Source organism: Aspergillus campestris (genome assembly GCF_002847485.1).
Source record: "Aspergillus campestris IBT 28561 chromosome Unknown P168scaffold_5, whole genome shotgun sequence".
NCBI lineage: Eukaryota > Fungi > Ascomycota > Eurotiomycetes > Eurotiales > Aspergillaceae > Aspergillus > Aspergillus campestris.
In genome coordinates this window covers 411,497-429,625 of record NW_020194340.1, presented here as the reverse complement: position 1 = coordinate 429,625, position 18,129 = coordinate 411,497, and the positions used below count along the sequence as shown (strand labels likewise).

The 18,129-nt window shown below is 50.6% G+C and overlaps 6 protein-coding genes across 6 annotated transcripts; 3 read left to right on the top strand and 3 right to left on the bottom strand.

Annotated features, from left to right (window-relative positions):
- Nucleotides 1-25: 25 nt before the first annotated feature.
- Nucleotides 26-1,891, bottom strand: rvb2 (RuvB family ATP-dependent DNA helicase reptin). Its single transcript, XM_024835041.1, has 3 exons — nucleotides 1,820-1,891; nucleotides 1,314-1,760; nucleotides 26-1,253 (listed from the first exon to the last, which is right to left on the bottom strand). Exons 1-3 carry the CDS (start codon nucleotides 1,826-1,828, stop codon nucleotides 297-299), a joined length of 1,413 nt encoding a protein of 470 aa, XP_024693343.1. The 5' UTR covers nucleotides 1,829-1,891; the 3' UTR covers nucleotides 26-296.
- Nucleotides 1,892-2,584: 693 nt separating this feature from the next.
- Nucleotides 2,585-5,694, top strand: P168DRAFT_326539 (uncharacterized protein; the record flags this gene model as incomplete). Its single annotated transcript, XM_024841135.1, has 1 exon — nucleotides 2,585-5,694. A coding segment is annotated over one exon (2,675 nt), but the record flags the coding sequence as incomplete, so codon positions are not given.
- A 1,163-nt stretch (nucleotides 5,695-6,857) lies between these two features.
- On the bottom strand, nucleotides 6,858-8,698 carry P168DRAFT_138399 (putative MFS transporter). Its single transcript, XM_024832740.1, has 4 exons — nucleotides 8,318-8,698; nucleotides 8,180-8,262; nucleotides 7,713-8,124; nucleotides 6,858-7,644 (listed from the first exon to the last, which is right to left on the bottom strand). Exons 1-4 carry the CDS (start codon nucleotides 8,564-8,566, stop codon nucleotides 6,964-6,966), a joined length of 1,425 nt encoding a protein of 474 aa, XP_024693341.1. The 5' UTR covers nucleotides 8,567-8,698; the 3' UTR covers nucleotides 6,858-6,963.
- A 1,227-nt stretch (nucleotides 8,699-9,925) lies between these two features.
- P168DRAFT_296502 (C2H2 type zinc finger domain protein) lies at nucleotides 9,926-12,463 on the top strand (the record flags this gene model as incomplete). The annotated part of the gene is made up of 6 exons (XM_024838118.1): nucleotides 9,926-9,985; nucleotides 10,198-10,713; nucleotides 10,764-10,973; nucleotides 11,025-11,069; nucleotides 11,122-11,223; nucleotides 11,279-12,463. The coding sequence occupies 6 exons, from the start codon at nucleotides 9,926-9,928 to the stop codon at nucleotides 12,461-12,463; spliced, it is 2,118 nt and encodes a 705-aa protein (XP_024693340.1).
- An 890-nt stretch (nucleotides 12,464-13,353) lies between these two features.
- P168DRAFT_267381 (sugar porter family MFS transporter) lies at nucleotides 13,354-15,777 on the top strand. Its single transcript, XM_024835040.1, has 4 exons — nucleotides 13,354-14,665; nucleotides 14,821-15,178; nucleotides 15,241-15,380; nucleotides 15,462-15,777. The coding sequence occupies exons 1-4, from the start codon at nucleotides 13,794-13,796 to the stop codon at nucleotides 15,670-15,672; spliced, it is 1,581 nt and encodes a 526-aa protein (XP_024693339.1). The 5' UTR covers nucleotides 13,354-13,793; the 3' UTR covers nucleotides 15,673-15,777.
- Nucleotides 15,778-15,881: 104 nt separating this feature from the next.
- On the bottom strand, nucleotides 15,882-17,385 carry P168DRAFT_289609 (uncharacterized protein). The gene has a single exon (XM_024837039.1). It carries the CDS (start codon nucleotides 17,139-17,141, stop codon nucleotides 16,119-16,121), a length of 1,023 nt encoding a protein of 340 aa, XP_024693338.1. The 5' UTR covers nucleotides 17,142-17,385; the 3' UTR covers nucleotides 15,882-16,118.
- Nucleotides 17,386-18,129: the final 744 nt, after the last annotated feature.

Below are 18,129 nucleotides of genomic sequence, written 5' to 3'. Positions count from 1 at the left end.
GATGCATGGTTCTGGAGATTAAGTTCGTAATTATCATTCAGGCCTATGCTCTTTTGAAAGATTTAACTTCGGACCCAACCCTCGAAGGCCCATATATACGAGCCGAGAAAAAGCGCCAGTATAACCGTACATTAATGATGAATCAACAAACAAGGTAGCGAAAGGAGAGGGGAGCTTTCCAGTGCAAACTTCTCCAGTATCCTTTCTCGCCTTGTTCCCTTTCCATGTTGTGCGAGTTTAAAAGAATATCCCAACTTCCCAACACCAGCCGTCGTATCGTTTACGGCAGACAACACTTATGAAATCTCCATAGCATCACCATTAGCAGCACCAGCAGTGAAACTCACAGCCCCCGAGTCGTTAATGAAGCGCTGCTCATACGCACCCACGAATTTCACGCTTCTAGCGGGATCGTAGAAAAGCTGGTAGCTGCGCTGAACGTCATCAATAGTGACTTCCTTTGCCTTCCGCTTTTGGCTCAAGAGATGCGACGTAATGATGATGTGGCTTGCATATCGGAGGTTGGATTCTTGGCCGATCTTGGTGAGAAGGGCAAGCGCATCGGGTGAGAGATCAATCTCCTCCTCCTGAGCCCGAATGGCCAGGATTTGCCTGATATCATCGGCAGAGTACAAGTCCGTACTCACAATCAACACTCGGTCGAGGAAGTCAAGAGGCAACCCATGCGGTGAAGTGTATGTTGTCCCCCGGATTCGAGCGTTGCCACGGTTGCTGGCCATGATAACGATCGGAGCAAGCTCGGCCTCTAGGGCACGGTTGACGTACGAGAAGCACTCAATATCAAGCATGTGGACTTCATCAATGAACAGAACACCAGGAATGATCTCTGCCTTGCCCTCTTCCTTCCATTCAGCGACTTTGGTGTTGATTTGGTCTCGAACCTCGCTCCGAATTTCGCCCGTGTCACCGGAGAACAGAGCCAAGAAGCCTTGCGAGCGAGAGTTGATCACATCAATCTCGTGAAGGCTGACGGTATGGACGATCTCTTTGCGAACCTGCAGTTCGCCCTCGGGGCATTGAACGAATTTGGTGTCGGCCCCCATCGCATCGTAGTCTCGAGAACGCGCGTAGGAGCGTCCTAACTTGGTGATTTTGCCCGAAGACTTGTCGATGGATATGATATCTCCGGCCATAACCCGTTCCTTGGTCATCGAATCGATCATCTTGGTTCCCATATCGTAGATCGTCTCCATATCGGTGGTTTTGATTGTGAGCTTCCCTTGTTTGTTACCCTGCATCAATTAGCATCAATTCGCACTTCCCAGACATGGGGGCCAAAATTAGACACTTACACCCGTCACACTTCGATCAATCTGGATTTCCACAACTTCACCCTCGATAATCTCGCTTTCCTCCTTGATGCGCACACCAATCGATTTCCGGAATGCCTGGGTGAGGGCCTCCGTCTTAGACATCTCCATAGAAAAGATTTCCGACGACGCGAGCATAGTAAAGGGAACATCCGATCCGAGGGACTGGGCCATCCCCATGGCGATAGCGGTTTTTCCGGTACTCGGGGGCCCTGCTATCAACACAGCGCGTCCTGCAATCTTTCCTTCCTTGACCATTTGCAAAATCACCGCAGCAGCCTTTCGCGCCTTCTCCTGGCCCACAAGGCCCTGGGAAGAGGGTCGTGGTTGTAAAGAATCCGCATCGACACCGAGGCCTCTGATATGGGAATGGGCGGCAATCAGATCCAGACCCCGGAGCTCTTTCGTCTCCGCGACAGTGGAAATTGGCTACCCCTGGCTGTTAGATAGGGAAGAACGAGAGGTATAACAGACTGATATACACTTACCGCAGACATGGCTACGACTTATAGAGTCACTTTGCGATGAACAGTTACCAGGTAAGAAGGATCACCAGCAAAACGGCCTGGGAGCAGGAAGGAAAGAGCTGCGGCGCAGGACAAAAAGCGGAGCCAAGAACCCGCCATACCCACCGCCCGGCAGAATATATACAAAGTCGAGGTGTCGCAGACTGGCAAACATAACTTCCTTCATTTCTCTCCTCAGCTCGTTGTGTTTCACAGATTTACTCAACAGTCATTGGATTTTGCTCTATGATGGTGGTGGAGCCCGGTCTTGGTCAATACTGTCGTCCGTGCACGTCCAAACGCGTGACATCTTGTAAATAAAGACAACGGAGGTGAGGCGCACCACGGATCTTCCCCCATCTTGAAGTCGCGTTTCCCCGAGTCTACATCTGGCTTATCTCACTCGAATTAAACTGATCCATTAGGGGTGCAATAATATTAGTCAATTTCATCCCATAAAGGTTGTCATGGACCATAATAATCCAATTTCTCGCGATCCGCGCCGGAGACCCCAGCAGCCTCATTTGCCCCCCCAACCCTTCCGACCCCGCGAACCGTCACAGGGATCACCGAAGCATTCTCCCACTACAAGGTCTATACCAACACTACCTAGGCTATCAGCACCACCGGCACCACCGGCACCACAGATACCACCAGTACCACAAGTACCACCGACACTATCGGTACCAACAACGCCCGTCGGCCAGAATGAAGTCGGCGGAGATCAGTTCATTCGGAGCCTGTCCGACATGGTGCAGGCAGCGGCGACAGCTGCTAACACCAAGTCAGAAAAGGAAAAATTAAATCAGCGCAAAGAATCGACTAGTGGGCTCCTAAAAAAGGCCAGTGTTACCAAACACTTCCCATCTACCGTTGATTTTTTTGGACAGAAGTGCAAGAATGAAGATGTGGACATGAAAAAAATCGATAAAGCTTTGAGTGAACATCAATCCAAATACAAACAGCTGGAGAACCTGATGAAAAAAGATTGGGACCACTGGACAGCGGAAACCGATAACACTGCCAAGTCGCTGAAAGCTATGAGAACTACGTTCGGAACATCTATTGGTACAACGGCTGCTATTCAACACGAAACCCAGGGGCTCCAAGTCAAGACATCCGGACTTGAAACCGAGAATGCCACTCTTCGGGACTCGCTCGAAAAATACAAGCGTTCCTTCGCAGAACAACTCTCGACTCTCGAAAAGAAAGTGGACGCCGCACATAAACGTACTGCTATGAAGTCAGCGTCGGGTTTGGCAGAGAATGTCGAAGCATTTTCAAAACGTATTGATGAACTTTCATCCGAATTCGAAAGATTATCGAAACAAGGTTCTACAGCGACGCCTCTTATTCCAGACCCTCATATTGAGGACCTGCGAAACAAGTATTCGGCTTTAGAAGCCAAGATCCAGTCAGCACAGGAATCCAATGGTCAAAACTCGACTTCACTCAAGAAAGCCATCAAACAAGTGGATGATCATGAAACGCGCCTTAGGGCTGTCAAAATTGAAGGATTTTCGAAACGGCTGGATGACGTTGATCGTCTCCTTCGTTCTACAGAAGCTCATCACAAGGGTGATCACTCGCTCGATGAACTGAAGATCCTACTCCCGAAACTCAAAGTTTTGGTAAATCATCCACATCAGGAGCAGTTGAATGCGGCGGTTAGCCGTCTCGAGACGGGAATCCGAGACCTGCGAGATGTTGGTGCTATGAAGGACGATTTGTTCTTCGCAGATATCGCGGAGTTAAGGCAGACCTTGACGGGACAGTCAAATAACCTCACAGATTACTCCAAGGAAATTACAGAGCTGAAGGGATCTTATGGTCGCATATCCGAAGAGTTGAGAAGCCTCAGTCAGCAAAATTCGGCTGCGGCTTCTGAGAGGATTGCCAAAGTTGAGTCGACCGTCGACGAAACGCAAGCTTTACTCAATACTGTGAAAATTGGACTGTCTTCTCTCGAGACTAGGTATAATAATCTTTCAACAGAGCCGATCGTGAAAAATATGATCTGCGCAATGCAAGAGATGTACCCTTCTGCAGGTCAGCTGACCGAGCATGTTGCCGCACTAAAAAGGCAGTTTGACCAAGAAGTCTCTTTGATGAAGTCGCAGATTGACCAGTGTAGACAACAGCAAGCACAACCTGATCCGAGTTTGCGAAGTGACATGAACGCACTACGCCAAAATCATACGGGCCTTGTACAGTCGGTCATGCCCTTGGTGCGGCAATTCCAATCAGGTTCCTTTGCGACCGAGGGTGATCTCCAGGGTCTGACACAGAAGGTCGACAAGCACATTTCAAGGACCGAGATGCAGCTTAGCTCTAAGAGGGCAGCTGACGAATTCCTTCAAAGAAGCATTTGCGCAGAGCGAGATCATCTGACCACCAAATTCGATGGTCTTGCCGGGGAATTCGGGCAGCTGAACCAAAAGCAAGACGATCAAATCACTTTGATCAATCAGCTTACTAGTGACCTTCATGGGATCACCACGCAGTGCCATACTATTGATGGCCAGCTGAAGTCTCTCTCTGGTGATTATAAATCTCTAGAGTCAGACATAGCCGATGCCAGGGCCATGGGCACGAATAATGATGAAAAACTCCAGTCGCATACTAGTGACATAGCAGAACTCTTTGGGACTACAGAAAAGCTGGGGCATACCTTCACCGCTCTCCAGGACACAGGCAAAGAGCTACAGAAAACCACACAATACCTTAAAACAACCACACGAGAACTTGAAGATTCTATCAAGCGCCTTGACACAACCACCGAAAACCTTACTGGGAAAGCAGAGGCCCTCGAAGGGACTGTTCACAGTCTGGAGGTGTCCATGTCGGCCGATCATCAGCTCCTCTCCGAGCAGGTCGTTTCAATCAACGGCCAGGGTTCCGCGAGAGCCTCGCCGGGACCTAGCAAAGCCGGAACTTTCCCAGGACTGTCTGCTCCAGAAGAATCGATTGTCCCCAAGGAGGAGAGTCCTGCAGAGTCCGAGCCTATCAACGGTCCTACGCTTGATACTATGGACCTCAACCCGGCGCAAGCTATCTTGACAAAGTCAAGAAAAAGGCCGCGTCGCTCGTCTGTGGACTCTGAAAGCGAAAGCTCCTCTATCCGAGTTGGCACACCAGGTTCTCAGTCTCCGGCGATGTCCATCAATGGCGCGTCGGACGACGGAAGAAGTACGTCCAGAAAAAGGCTCAATAAGAAAGCCAAGAAAAAGCTCCGGCAGAACCCTCTAGAGCCCGGAGCTGAGAATCGGAAGGACATTGCGCGGCCGGCGTCAAAAGATCCTGCCAAGGACAAGTCCAAGCCCCGGTCCAAGGACAAGCCAAAAGACAAAGAGGAGAGAGAAAGACGGAGGCTACGAGTCCAACAAGAGGCCCAGCGACGGAAATCTATTCCGATTGACTAGGAAGAAGCTTTCCGTGCGCCGGGCCCCGCGCCCCTAGAATCACGAATGTTTCTTGGAATTATGATTGTTATGAGTGCATCTACCCGACCTATTCGTCCAATTTCATTGAGGATATTTTTCTTTTACAATCCTCCGATACCTTCGTTTCTTTTCTGTGTGATTATTACCGAAGCACTGCCTTGAATATTTGAGCAACAGTCTATTTGATTGTTGCGTTCTGTCCAACCAACTGGATGGAAGACAGTTACATGCCATCCTATTATCCTAACACGTGCACTTACTTCATCGAAACCTTCCTTGCACTTGAATACCCCGGCACGAATATCAAGTATAAACATCCCTGCCACTTCTCGGCTCCAAGGCTGTAACACAGTAAGATTGTGTATACATTAGCGGAGCCAACACTCCAACCACCATATTGCCCACTCCACAAATGGACATCCCCCCATAGATCTAAGATTCCTGGGTTACTTTGGTAAAGGCCCAACGGGGAATTAGAAATCCTTCGTGCAATAATTCGCTGCCACCCTATTCGCCCCTGGCAGACGCACGGACCAACACGTGACTGTCACATGACTAGATATATCACATGTCACATCACGTGATATAAACTTCTATGTCAGCCAAATCAGGCCAATATTTCTCCAATATTCTTGTAAATGATGTGCTGTACTGCTGGTGAACACTTGGAAACTTTCGTGGCCAATTTTCCTTGACCATTTTTTCTGGTTCAAATAATTATTCGTTGGAATTCTATTTCTGGGACGCAAGGGACAGATGTCACATGACCGGAGCTAGCATCATGTGACCTGTGGTTTATGTCACATGACCGGGCGCTGATGTCACGTGCCATGGTGACTGCATGCACGAGTCATTGACCTGCAGGTGTGGGTATAACTTTATCCTTGTGGGGTAGATCTAGATCTGTAACTCTCTCCTCCGACCGAATGGGTAATGTTCGTTTGTCGGGAGAAAGATTGCAATTGGGGAAGAATGACTTCGGCATTCATAAATAAACAAGTATGAAAGCGAGTGTCGAGACTCGACTCAAGTACTAAATCAAACGTTGACCAAGTAAGGGATAAGATCAAGTGAAAGATTGGTCGATACTGGGCGGGAAAAAATCCCGTGTTTCGCCGTGGCCGCCAGTTGGCCGGCTTTGTGCTTTTCCGTCGTCGGCCCTTGGATGCCGGCGTGGCATGCCGACGGTGTCCATAGCATGGACCAATACCATACGCCATTGAGTATGACTCGCTAGGGCCGGAAATACCTACTACGGTACTACCAGCTTTTTGGATTGTGCTTTCGAGTTACAATTGGGGTAAGTTGTTGAATTTAATATGGCGCATTGGGTAAGTAAATATGCGGCCCCGATCTATGTTTCTTGCCATCTTTGCTAAAGGTATATTCGTACAAAAGTTCTCTTATTTATATCGCTCAGTCTGGGACTGTCATTTTTTCTCGCCACGTTTTGTGCAAAACAAAGGATTAAAACCCACTATTCGTGTTTATGTATCCCCAGACAAGCGCCAGGACCGACCCAACCACTGCAGGAAGAAAGTTGGAATTACGCTGACACCGACCATCAGTGCAACACCAACCCCGGAACTCGCAGCGACGCCCACTGTTTCGAACATGGGCGGAAACCTAAGGTCCTTCGTTAGCGAACTACACGCGATATCCTATTTTTCTTTCACTGCGAACTTACCAGAATGGACCGAGGAAGCCCCAGATTTGCCGAACAAAGGTGATGAACACACCCACACTGGCGGACTCCATGGGATAGCAATCGACCGCGTAGGTGATGAGAACAGTGGTGACGATCTGGTTACCCGCAGAACCGAGTGCAATGCCAATAATGGGCGAAACAACCCAATGACCCGGTTCAGCCTGCTCAGTGCAAACAAGAAAGACAATCAGGCCAACAATAGACAGCGTATAGCCAAGGTAACTGAGCCATAGCCGGAATTCGGGCTCGGGTTTGCGCTGGGTCTTCTTCTCGTTCATATTCATCCATACGTCGGACATCGTGCCACCGACCTGCTCTCCGAGAAATGAGCCGATGATAGGACCTAGGAACTGTAGGCCTAGCTGCTCCGAGTCTAGCTGGAATTTGTGCTGCAGCAGTTGGGGCACTTCAACTGTCGCCAGCACGTTGCTGAGACAGAAAACCATGGCGTACGCGGCGGCCGGTACAATCACGCAGGGATGCATCACGAGAGTCAGTGGCTTCACGAACTCGTACCATGAGAATGGGGTGGGATCGATCCGCCGGAGGTATAGATACTCTCGCTTCCAGCTGGGCTCGTTGGTGTTTTGCGTGCTGTCGACATACAGAGTCTCCGGCCCGAAAAAGAGATACACGATGAACTGGCCGCCGTTGATCTGAGGTGTAGATGCTATTAGGGACGGCGTTTGCGAAAATTTGGAGCTTGTAACAAAGGTTAACTCACCATAGCCAGGACCCAATATATCCACACGTAGCCCGCTCGTTCCGTAACAAACCCAAAGATGAATGGGCCGCTGGGAATACCTATGGTTACCAGTAGCGTCCACACGCCCATATACCGAGCACGTTCTTTCTTAAAATATGTCTCCGTTACCACCGCACTACCGATGGCCGAAGCAGGGGAAATAAAAAAGGCCTGAAGTGCTCGACAGGCTGCCGTAGAAGCATAGTCGGTGCATTTCGCACATCCAATGTTACAAACCATACTGCAGATCAAAGAAATTAAAAAAATGGGGCGCCGGCCATATCGGTTCGACAGAGGTTTCCAGAACAATGGCGCTCCTCCCAGGATGGCAATCTGGAGAGAGGTAAGGTAGCTGGCCTTTTGAATGGTGATTCCATACTCCTCGGAGATGCTGTTTCATCAACCAATCAGCGTATATCTCTAGTATTTTGGGGGAGGCTTTGTACATTTTATATGCTGGGATGATACCAGCTGCCGCAAACGTGGCCATGAGGGCGTGGAATGCCACCAAAATCAGGTTGATGAGTTTCTAGGAAATCTCAGCCAGCAGATCGTGAGAGATAAGTCTTCAAAAATTCACAAACCTTCCACGCAGGCCAATTGTAGGGGTCTGCGGGATCCATGCTAGGAAGAGGATCAAGCTCTAATGTGCCATGACGCTCCATCAAATAATCTTGGTGTGCCTTGGAAATGGTAGAGGATCCCATGCTTTCATGTGTGGATTGGGTTGCCTTCTCCATGCTTGCTAACATATCCCCATCGGCCTTTTCAGGATAAGATAGTCCTTCGACCTGGTCGACAGGCTGTGCGTCGAGATGTTGAGGACCTCGCATCTTTTTGGACGCAGTCAACTGGGATCGAAAACACTACCGTGGTAATATGAAGAGATAGAGATTGAGGGAAATGGAAAAATGAACAAAACCATGAACAGGGAGTTCTTGGGATAGGAGAGGCGGGATATTCAGATCAATTCAAGGTTGCCTGCAACCGTTCTCCCATGGGCTCTAAGATCTTAGCAAAGAGGAACGGAAAGATGGGGCAGAAGAAAAGTATTAGTCCTTAGAGCGAAGCAAAGATGGCAAGCCCGGTGTCCTTCTTATGAACACCTGGAAATCACTGACAGCAAGGCAGGATCCCTCGAAGACCGGGTTGAATGAGCAGGCCTATCAGTTGGAATTCATTTTGCTCTGGCCGGCCGGGGTATTTCCAGACCCGCACCAGAATTTGAGCAATATGGCGCGGACTGCGGGACAGTCTCCACGGCATCTGTCAAGTAACAGGGCAACATTCCCTAGCGTACCGACTCTTCCGGGATGGGGACCCGATTGAATCACAAGTCCATTGGGTGAACCATGAATAATCGGTCTGGGTCCATCCCTAAGAGGGATAGTCAGGTCCGAGATCCAGACTCAGTCTACCATCAATAATCCTCCTTCGGCTCCATTGAGGAGGATTCGAAGGCGGAAAAGAGGCCGAGTCTTTACCCCAGTTGGCACCCGCATCCCGAGGAAGCTCTGGGGAATGTGGATTTGGGAATATCGACGGCGAAACCCCGATGGTCAAGTCATTGCTAGTCTCTTGGCAACTCCACTAACTTCTGACTATTTGGATAACAGAGTTCTGCCCGTCGGGGTAGGTCCCGAAGTTTGGTTCCGAGTCATATCCCGAACCGGATGGGTGCATTGATACATTGTAGTCAATTGATGGTGGGTATGAAGAAAGGAAGAGTAGGAGACAGTGAGGCAGGAAGAAGAAAAAGAGAGGAAAAGATCGAGGATCAAGTGGACTCGTGATCAAACGTGACCAGAGTGTAATATCCAGTATTATCTCTGTAATACGTTGTAATAGCCCTAGGCTGCGGTGGGTATATCTGGTAATAAGCTGTATCCGATGAATTCTCCGCACCCCACACTCTCTTCTCTCTCTCCCCAACGTATTAGTAGTTCCCCACTTACACGATATTATCCACTCCTGTGGGAAAGTATTGTCATTAAGGAAAGTGTTGTACGGAGTTCTCTTTTCTGCTTTTATTGCTGACGGTCTTGGAGCATCACTGTACATTTCCAGATTGTTCTTGTCCAAGATCTATACTTGAGGCAGCTGCTTCCTATCGCAGTATCATACAAGCAGCCAGAAAGGCTTACACTACCGCTGTCGCCCTCTTTTCTGCTGGTCTTCGGTAGAACCGAGGTATGAAAAACTTGGTGTGTCGTGTGTGCCAGAAAGCCTTCTCCAAGGCTGAGCATTTGAGGGTATCTAGTCTCTGCCTCATCTCTTCCCCCCTCCCTATGGTGGGGGCATGGCTAACCGCGGCAACTAGAGACATGAACGTTGCCGTAAGCATTGCCGTGATGGATACGGTTCCTGCACCAAGCCTGATCGTCATGTGCCGTTTACCTAAGCCAGAAGTCGGGGCAGGATTGCTGACGAGTAATGCTATGCTTCCGAAGACACTGGGTCGAAGCCATTCATCTGCAAAAGGTGTAACCGACCATTTGCTCGTCAAGATGCCCTAGCAAGACACGAGAAATTACACACTCGTGTGCCAGCCGCCAAGGTGACTCAGGGGCAAGACCCCCATGAAACTCTGTCCCAGACCACCGACGCAGAGACGCTCTCCAGTTGGGAGACCACCAAGGTACCCCTCGAGTCCCCAGCGTCAGTCAATGTGCCGACTCAATCATGGGGAGAGCCGCTGTGCAATCAGGATGCGCGAGAGCCCACAGCTCCGGATCTGGACTTGGCCCTAATCTGGCCAGACTCGGAGGACCTGTTCCAAAGTATCATATCGTCTGATACCACTGACCAATGGCAAATGCCTCTGGGAACGCACCCCTTCCCACCAGTCGTGCAGGACTTCAACTCGTTCAATCTTGGGTCTCCCAACTCGTTCGACAATCGATCCTCCTCTATTGGTGCCATTCCGTCTGGGGGAAGTCACCAGGCTGTTCGTGATGTAACGGAGATGGTAAACACCTCGGTAAGTTAGATTGGGCTGTCCCATTCTCGACCTCCAGTAACACTTATTAGTCCTCGAGTGTGACGGCAGCGGTCAAAGCTACATCAATTACATCTGTCTTCCTAGATGAGTGCCTGCATATGTTCTTTGTGCGATTCATCCCTACGTTTCCCATTCTCCATCGAGCAACGTTCGTCTTCCGAGAAAGCACCCACCCACTACTCCTTAATGCAATGGCTCTTGGGTCTCTGTACTTGGGGCCAAAGGACTCTGTTACGAAGGTGGGTCTGTCGATCCAAAGGTTGTTCTTCTTTTACTGAACATAGTCTCAGGGCGAAGCTCTGTGGCATCTCGCACACACAGCAGTTGCAACGTCGGTATCGTATGCCCCAATTCCCTTGTCAGAGCATACTCGCTGAGTCTTCACAGTGGCAATCGCTGATTACACACCGCGGGCCGTATGATGCATGCAGAGGAGTCCAGCTTCTCATCACTGCCCTCCTGGGCCAGATCTACGGCGCGTTGTCCAAGGTAATCCGCCCCCACACTATAACTCTCTGCGATGACGCTCTAAACCGTTCGGTAGAACAGAATCATCCGCACTACGAGCCAGGTCTTCCGGCCGATGGGCTTCTCCTGGGCGAGACACTGTGGCATGGTAGATAGTGCGCCCTTTTCTATGGACGATGTTCCATGTCCGGACACACCTGGTATCGACAAAGACCACCAATGGCGTACCTGGGCGGCAAGAGAGATCCAACAACGTGCTTTGCTTGCCTATCATATCCTAGATGGTCTTGTAGCCCAGATGTCTGGTGACGGCGCATCCACGCGCCATCTAGCCAATCCACTCGTTCTCCCCAGCTCCGAGGCAGCATTTGATGCGAGCAATCCGGACGAGTGGCTAGTGCACATGCGCAGCCAGAAGACTGAACAGTTTTCATTCCGACTGGTCTTTCGCTCATTGTTTCCCACCGATGGTAGTCTTCGGCCCCTGGACTACCAACTGTCTGCTCTGGGCCTCCGTGTAGTTCTCGAGGGTCTACAGTCTCTCGTATCGGACTTGGACGAGAGTGACTATGCCGCGGTTGGGGTTCCGGATCGCTCCAGTGTACGGAAGGCGTTGGCCCATGTGCATGAGACTATATCTATGAGCATTTGCTTGTCTAATCCTGAAAAGCTGGAGGTGCTTTTGCGATGGCATACCATATGTCTAGATACAATGATTAACTCTACCATTCTTTGCAGGCATGTCTGCTCTCGATATAACATCCCTCAGCATGTCTCTGCGGGTTCTCGAGCAACAAAGCCAGGGTTTGACATCGCCAAGTGGATCAATACACAGGATGCCCGCCGATCTCTTCTCCATGCAATTGCAATTCAGGATATAATTGAGCAGCTCCCTCGGGGCCGAGCGCACGTTATCCACATGCCCAGCTCACTTTTCGCTGCGGCGACTATTTACGTGGTCTTCTCCCTCGCGGGGGTCGCCACGGTTCATCTTCCACACACCATTGTGTGGCAGGATGCTCTTTTGTCTGACGCTGATCTGAATCTGGGGTCCCACAGCGTCCAAACCCTGATGCGGACCGAAACCAAACGGTTTGTGGAGGAAGGGCAAACGGATAGCTTATCTGGCGTCGGGGCTGCGCGAAACCTCCTGTACGAAATGAACTCCATGCAGAAGCTATTCCGTTGCTTGATTTCCCAGTGGGGAATCGCTCATGACATGGAGGAAATTGTTGACCGGTGGATCAGCCTTTGCCACTGAGTCTGTTTTCGTTCTTGTTAATTACTATGCAAATGTACAATTGACGGTACGTTGCGCGACGGCTTGATTTTATTACTTAAAAGGGACACTGTCATTGCGATCGTGTCTACATAGGTATCCTTGTAGTAGTATACACGGGGTAATTCGGCGTAGGGTTCTATACTTGCACGACTTGTGGTCACGCTTCACGTGCTGCGCTCCATCTTCCGTTTCCCGTCCGTCCCTTTCCTCCCTTCATCAACCTAAATTCATCCCTGACCCAACCACACCCCTGGAATGCAACTAGTGTTGGCACCCCCCACATTCCAAGACCCAGACATCATTTTCTAGTTTGGGCTAATGCGACTTTCCTGATGGGCTCTCCCGTTCTGCAAAACAACCACATGGTCAAGACTCCAAACTCGATCCAAGCCATCAATCTTGCTCAGCTCATCGCACTCACCCACCAGGTAAGTAGTGAGCCACTAACTACAGTCATCATCTGTATAATTGCTGACTGAGGAGTAATTTATTCTTCTCCCCCGGACCCGGCGAGATCAGACCGCGCAACAAGGGGAGCACAATCTATAAGGCGCTGAATTACAGATTGCATGTCTAGCAGCCTCTGCAGCCACAACACTCCCAATAGTGCCAAAAACTCTGAATTCATCCTTAATTTCCACCAATGGTAAATCCAAACGTGAAGCCAAAGCGCTACGGTGTGGTCTCATGAGGCAAGCTTCGCTCAGTCCCCAAGGAGCTAGCTTCCCCCCCAGCCTATACGAGCTCGAGAACAAACGCCACTCCGCACCATCTTGTCCAACATTCCAATCAAGCCCACGTGCTAGTGCCAGGTCTGGCATCGCTTAACTCCACGATGCTACCCTTCGACTTCCACATTCCTATCAAAACCGAGGCCATGGCTAGCAATAAGCTATTTGACTCATTTCGTTTATTCCAAAGATGGTGAAACCCCGGTGGGATCGACGGCAGTTTTGAGTCTTCGAAGAACCGTGCTGTGATGTCTTGATTGGACCCTCCAGCTGAAATCTCTTTGGTCTAGCAATATCCGCCTATTATTCCGCCGAAGCTCACCCCTTTCTGGCTCGTGGCACTATATCCCCGCGGCGATTAGTGGGCAACTCGATGCAAGGCTAACGGCTCGAGTGGATGCGCGAGTGCGTTTCCCACCGGGGTGTTCCAATACCTTGTACGCTCTGTTGGGTATGAAGCTCATCCCGGTATATATTCCTCCCATCTCCACTTTATAAAACCCCTACCGACCCCTCCCTCAGCCTCGGGGCAAATTTGTTTGCTACATAGCACAGGCGGTGCGATTGTCCTGTTCACTATGAAGCTCCCCACGTTTCCCAAAATATACAATGTCTACTTCGTCGCATTAATTGCGACGGTAGGTGGCATGCTATTTGGTTTCGATATCTCGTCCATGTCAGCCATCATCGGAACAGACCAATACATCGAGTACTTCGACAACCCTCATGGAGCCCGTCAGGGAGCCATCAACTCCGCTCTTGCGGCGGGTTCAGTTGTCGGCTCGCTGATGGCCGGTCCCATCTCGGATAAGATCGGTCGCAGAGACTCAATCATGTTTGCCTCCATTTGGTGGCTTGTTGGAACTGCAATTCAGGCTGGTGTCTCCGGGTTTGGAACCCTGATGGCCGGTCGTGTCCTCAACGGTGTTTGCGTGGGTATCACCTCGTCTCAGGTCCCCGTCTATCTAGCCGAAATCAGCCAGAAGGAAAAGCGTGGCTCCCTCATCGTCATCCAGCAGCTGGCCATCGAATGGGGCATTCTGATCATGTTCTTCGTTGGATACGGCTGTTCGTTCATTCCCGGACCGTCGTCCTTCCGTCTCGCCTGGGGTCTGCAGTTTGTCCCCTGCGTGATCATGATCATTGGCCTGCCTTTCCTGCCCCGGTCTCCGCGTTGGTTGGCCAAAGTCAACCGCCCGGAGGAAGCCATCCTTACCTTGGCGCGCATCCAGGCAAACGGCAACGTCGACGATCCGCTCGTGGTCGCCGAATGGGAGGAAATCACCATGGTTCTCGCCGCCGAGCGCGAGGCTTTGCCCGGATGGCGCAAATTCGTATACAACGGCATGTGGCGACGAACAATGGCTGGCTTTACAGTCCAGGCATGGCAACAGCTATCGGGCGCCAATGTTATGACATACTACGTGGTGTATATATTTCAAATGGCGAGGTACGAGGATATGAAGCTATATCCATGCATTATACACGATTTCCTGCTGTTTTTACCATATTTCCCCTTTCGTCCCACCCCGATTTTCTTCCATCCCATCCCTCTTTGCTTTCGTCCCGTATTTAAGAGAGATCAAAGACTGACAATCAAACCAGCCTGACAGGAAACATTCTCCTCATTTCGTCCGGGGTCCAATACGCCCTCTTTATCATCTTCACGTCCATCATGTTCTTCTACATTGACAAGCTCAGCCGCCGGAATCTGTTAATGTACGGCGCCCTGGGAATGGCCGTCTGTCATTTCGTTGTCGGTGGCGTCCTGTCATCGGGCGAGATCGTTCCCGAGGGCATCAACGGCAACCTGAATGTCCAGGTTCGCGTGGAGGGCTCCAAGGCCCACAGCGTCATTGCGTTCTCGTACCTTCTGATCATAGTCTATGCATTGACCCTGGCTCCTGTCGCGTGGGTGTACGCAGCGGAAGTGTGGTCCCTGGAGACTCGTGCTTCTGGAATGGTGTGTGATATCCTTCATACTTAGATAATTTGAGCCCCCCAAACTGACTGTCGCCTTTCTAGTCCATCGCCGCAGTCGGCAACTGGCTCTTCAATTTCGCCCTCGGCCTCTTCGTGCCGCCCGGTTTCGCCAATATTCGATGGAAGATGTTCATCACGTTCGGCGTTATGTGTGTTGGTGCTGCCGTGCAAGTGTTCTTTACGTATGTCTCAACCATCTCACATTGACCTACCCTACCCCCCCAAATATCTATATCTCAAGCCTAGCTAACAAAATGATACAGATACCCAGAAACATGCGGCAAAACCCTTGAAGAAGTGGAAGAGCTCTTCAGCGATAACGGCCCCAAGCCATGGCACACCAAACCGGGCCAGTCAAGACTGGACGAGAGGATTGAGGAGGCGCGCGAGAAGAACAAGCATGTTAGCGACGTGGGCGTTAAGACTGACGCTGGGGTGACTGTTCAGCAGTCGGAGAAGACGGCTGATGTGTAGGGCCAACTCGTAGAGTATGACTGTAGGGCATCTCAATCGCTTGGCTGAACGGTGCTTGATTCCAGGTTGACCAGTTCAGACAATTACAATAATGTTCTCTACTCGAGTTTAGCTACTTTATTCCTGAGGCCACATGGCTCACTTATACACTCGTTACATGGAGGATTCAGAGTCCTAATACCATACTTATGTTCCTATCCTCATATTCAGTCGTATTCAAAGCTCCACAGCATCCATTCAGTGGATGCTGATAAAGAAAAAACATAAGGCGAAGCTCTCTATATACAGTAACCAAGACAAGTATTATAGATACAACAAACAAATAAAAAGTACAACACGAAGAAAGACATCATCCAAAAAGTAAGTAATAAACAAGAAAGCTCAATCAAACATATCCAAGAAAAAGGCAAAAAGAAATTCATATACAAAACCCACCCACCTCACCATCAACAAGTCTGATTCTCATGACATCGTAAAACAGCCCTACTAACCGCCAACCCCACATCCCTAAACATCTCCCGCATAATCGACTCCGCCTCCACCTGCGTGCGGCGCTGTTTGCCCCGGAACAGAGGCGCGAGATCATCCCTGAAGCGGGCAAACGCAGGCTCAAACGAGCGCACGAAGGCGTCGTGGGCGTCGCGCGGAGAGTCCGACTCGTCGTCTGCGAGGTCGCTGTCGGGGGAGTCGAGGCGCGCGCGCTGCGCGGGCCGGCCGAGGACGCTGTTGCTGTCGTCCTGGCGCGGCCGTTTTCGGCTAGGGGGTCGGCTGGGAAATTTGAGGTCTTGAGGGCGGCGGAGCCAGTGTCTTGTTGCGGCTGGGATGGAGGGAGATGCGGCGAAGGAGCGGTCGGTGCTGTCTGGGGTTGGGGGGCCGTGGTTGATATTATGATGATGATTGTCTGTGGTGGGTTGACTCGGGCCGGGGGTGGCCCAGTAGTCGCTTTCGGGGTCGAGGCGCTGCTGGATGAGGTATGTTTGTGCTTGGAGGTGGTGGTCGCAGTCTGCCATGAACTCTGCCATGGCGGTGGTGACATCGTCTAGCGGATGATGGTGGGGGTGGGGGTGGATAGGGCTGTGTCCGGGTTGGGGGGAGATTCTTTGTTTCTTGGAGGAGGCGATGTTCTGGCGGAGACGCTGGCGACATAACGTCCAGTGGTAGAAGAGGTCTGTGATGCGGTAGAGGTCTTTGGAGATGTCGATCCAGAGACTTTTGGGCAGGTCGAGATCGTAGTGGATGCGACAGCTGCTGCGGAGGCCGATCAGGACGCACTCCTGGTCAGAGGTGAGGTCCGGATCAGACAGCTCCCTGGGGACTTTGCGCTCGTGGAACAAGGAGACGAGGGTGCTGGGGATGGGCCGTTTGGAGGCGGGGGAGCAGCCAAATGGGGGGAATGCCCGGGGGCTCCGGAGGAGGCCGCGGAAGTAGTTGTTGGTCATGTCATCGTGAGGGGTCGTAGAGAAGTTCATATTGAGTATCAGAGAGGTCGTAAAAAGGCGTCAGAGATGCGATATTAGGCTAGGATGGACGCGTTCAAGGACGAGATCGGATTCTGCACATTGGGACTGGGTTTGAAGTGATATATCCCAGGGAGCATGGCGAGTCTCGCTTCATTTGACCAGGAGATGCAGCCGGGTGAGGTTGAAACAACGGCCAGGATAGACTCAACCTGTTGTTGACAAATTTCCCTAGACTGATCGTGCTGTCGACAGGACTCTCCTTTTGACTCTTTTTCTTTGAAGATTATTATCCTGACCCACATCGAACGCGGTCCGAAAAACGCGGGCGGACGCGTATCACGTGGGGCTGGCGAATCACGGGGCCGTATCCATGTGACAGCGGGATCTTTGCCTAATCGGGACAGATGGTTTTATCCAGATTATGCCCGGTTATGCAGGGATAGCCATTTCTATCTATATTTCGTTTGCTCACTGCATTGTGGTTGATCCTATGGCGTTTGCTTGTGGAACACTCAATTTTCTGAGGCTGGCAGTATAAAAGAAATGTATTGCAACACGGTTATATCTACTCCGTTTCGCGCAGACTCTATGTATGATCTAGTGTGCCGACTTATAGTTAAGCCGATGCCCCACTTGCAGCAAAATACCAAACCAAATACCAGACCATCGTTAAACAGTCAAAATGGTAAGTGTATTAAATCAAACTGCCTGGCCTACATAGTGCAGTCAATGTTGTGAACGCCGTGTGGATAGTAGATGTAGCAATTTGTTTTGTGATCTATCACGAATCCTTGTATCATCTCCGCATTAGTTCAACTGGATTACACCCCAGGGACTTTTGCCAACAAACGAATGGGAGACCAATAGACCTCGACATGTATCGCTTCCAGATTTTTGAGCACAAGAAAGGAGGAAACAACGAGGAACAAGAAAAGAACGAAAGAAAAACACCAGGTAAACCCCGAAACAAGACCTTCCCACATCCAGAGCTAAGAGC

Excerpts from the sequence above, each read along its gene's own strand:
- P168DRAFT_138399 (XM_024832740.1), bottom strand. The coding sequence starts at position 8,566 with ATGCGAGGTCCTCAACATCTCGACGCACAGCCTGTCGACCAGGTCGAA. Across the intron at positions 8,263-8,317 it reads ACAATTGGCCTGCGTGGAAG|AAACTCATCAACCTGATTTT; the intron begins GTTTGTGAATTT and ends GAGATTTCCTAG. Across the intron at positions 7,645-7,712 it reads TATATTGGGTCCTGGCTATG|ATCAACGGCGGCCAGTTCAT; the intron begins GTGAGTTAACCT and ends TCTACACCTCAG.
- P168DRAFT_267381 (XM_024835040.1), top strand. The coding sequence starts at position 13,794 with ATGAAGCTCCCCACGTTTCCCAAAATATACAATGTCTACTTCGTCGCA. Across the intron at positions 14,666-14,820 it reads TATATATTTCAAATGGCGAG|CCTGACAGGAAACATTCTCC; the intron begins GTACGAGGATAT and ends CAATCAAACCAG. Across the intron at positions 15,179-15,240 it reads AGACTCGTGCTTCTGGAATG|TCCATCGCCGCAGTCGGCAA; the intron begins GTGTGTGATATC and ends TCGCCTTTCTAG.
- rvb2 (XM_024835041.1), bottom strand. Across the intron at positions 1,254-1,313 it reads TTGATCGAAGTGTGACGGGT|GGTAACAAACAAGGGAAGCT; the intron begins GTAAGTGTCTAA and ends TAATTGATGCAG.
- P168DRAFT_289609 (XM_024837039.1), bottom strand. The coding sequence starts at position 17,141 with ATGAACTTCTCTACGACCCCTCACGATGACATGACCAACAACTACTTC.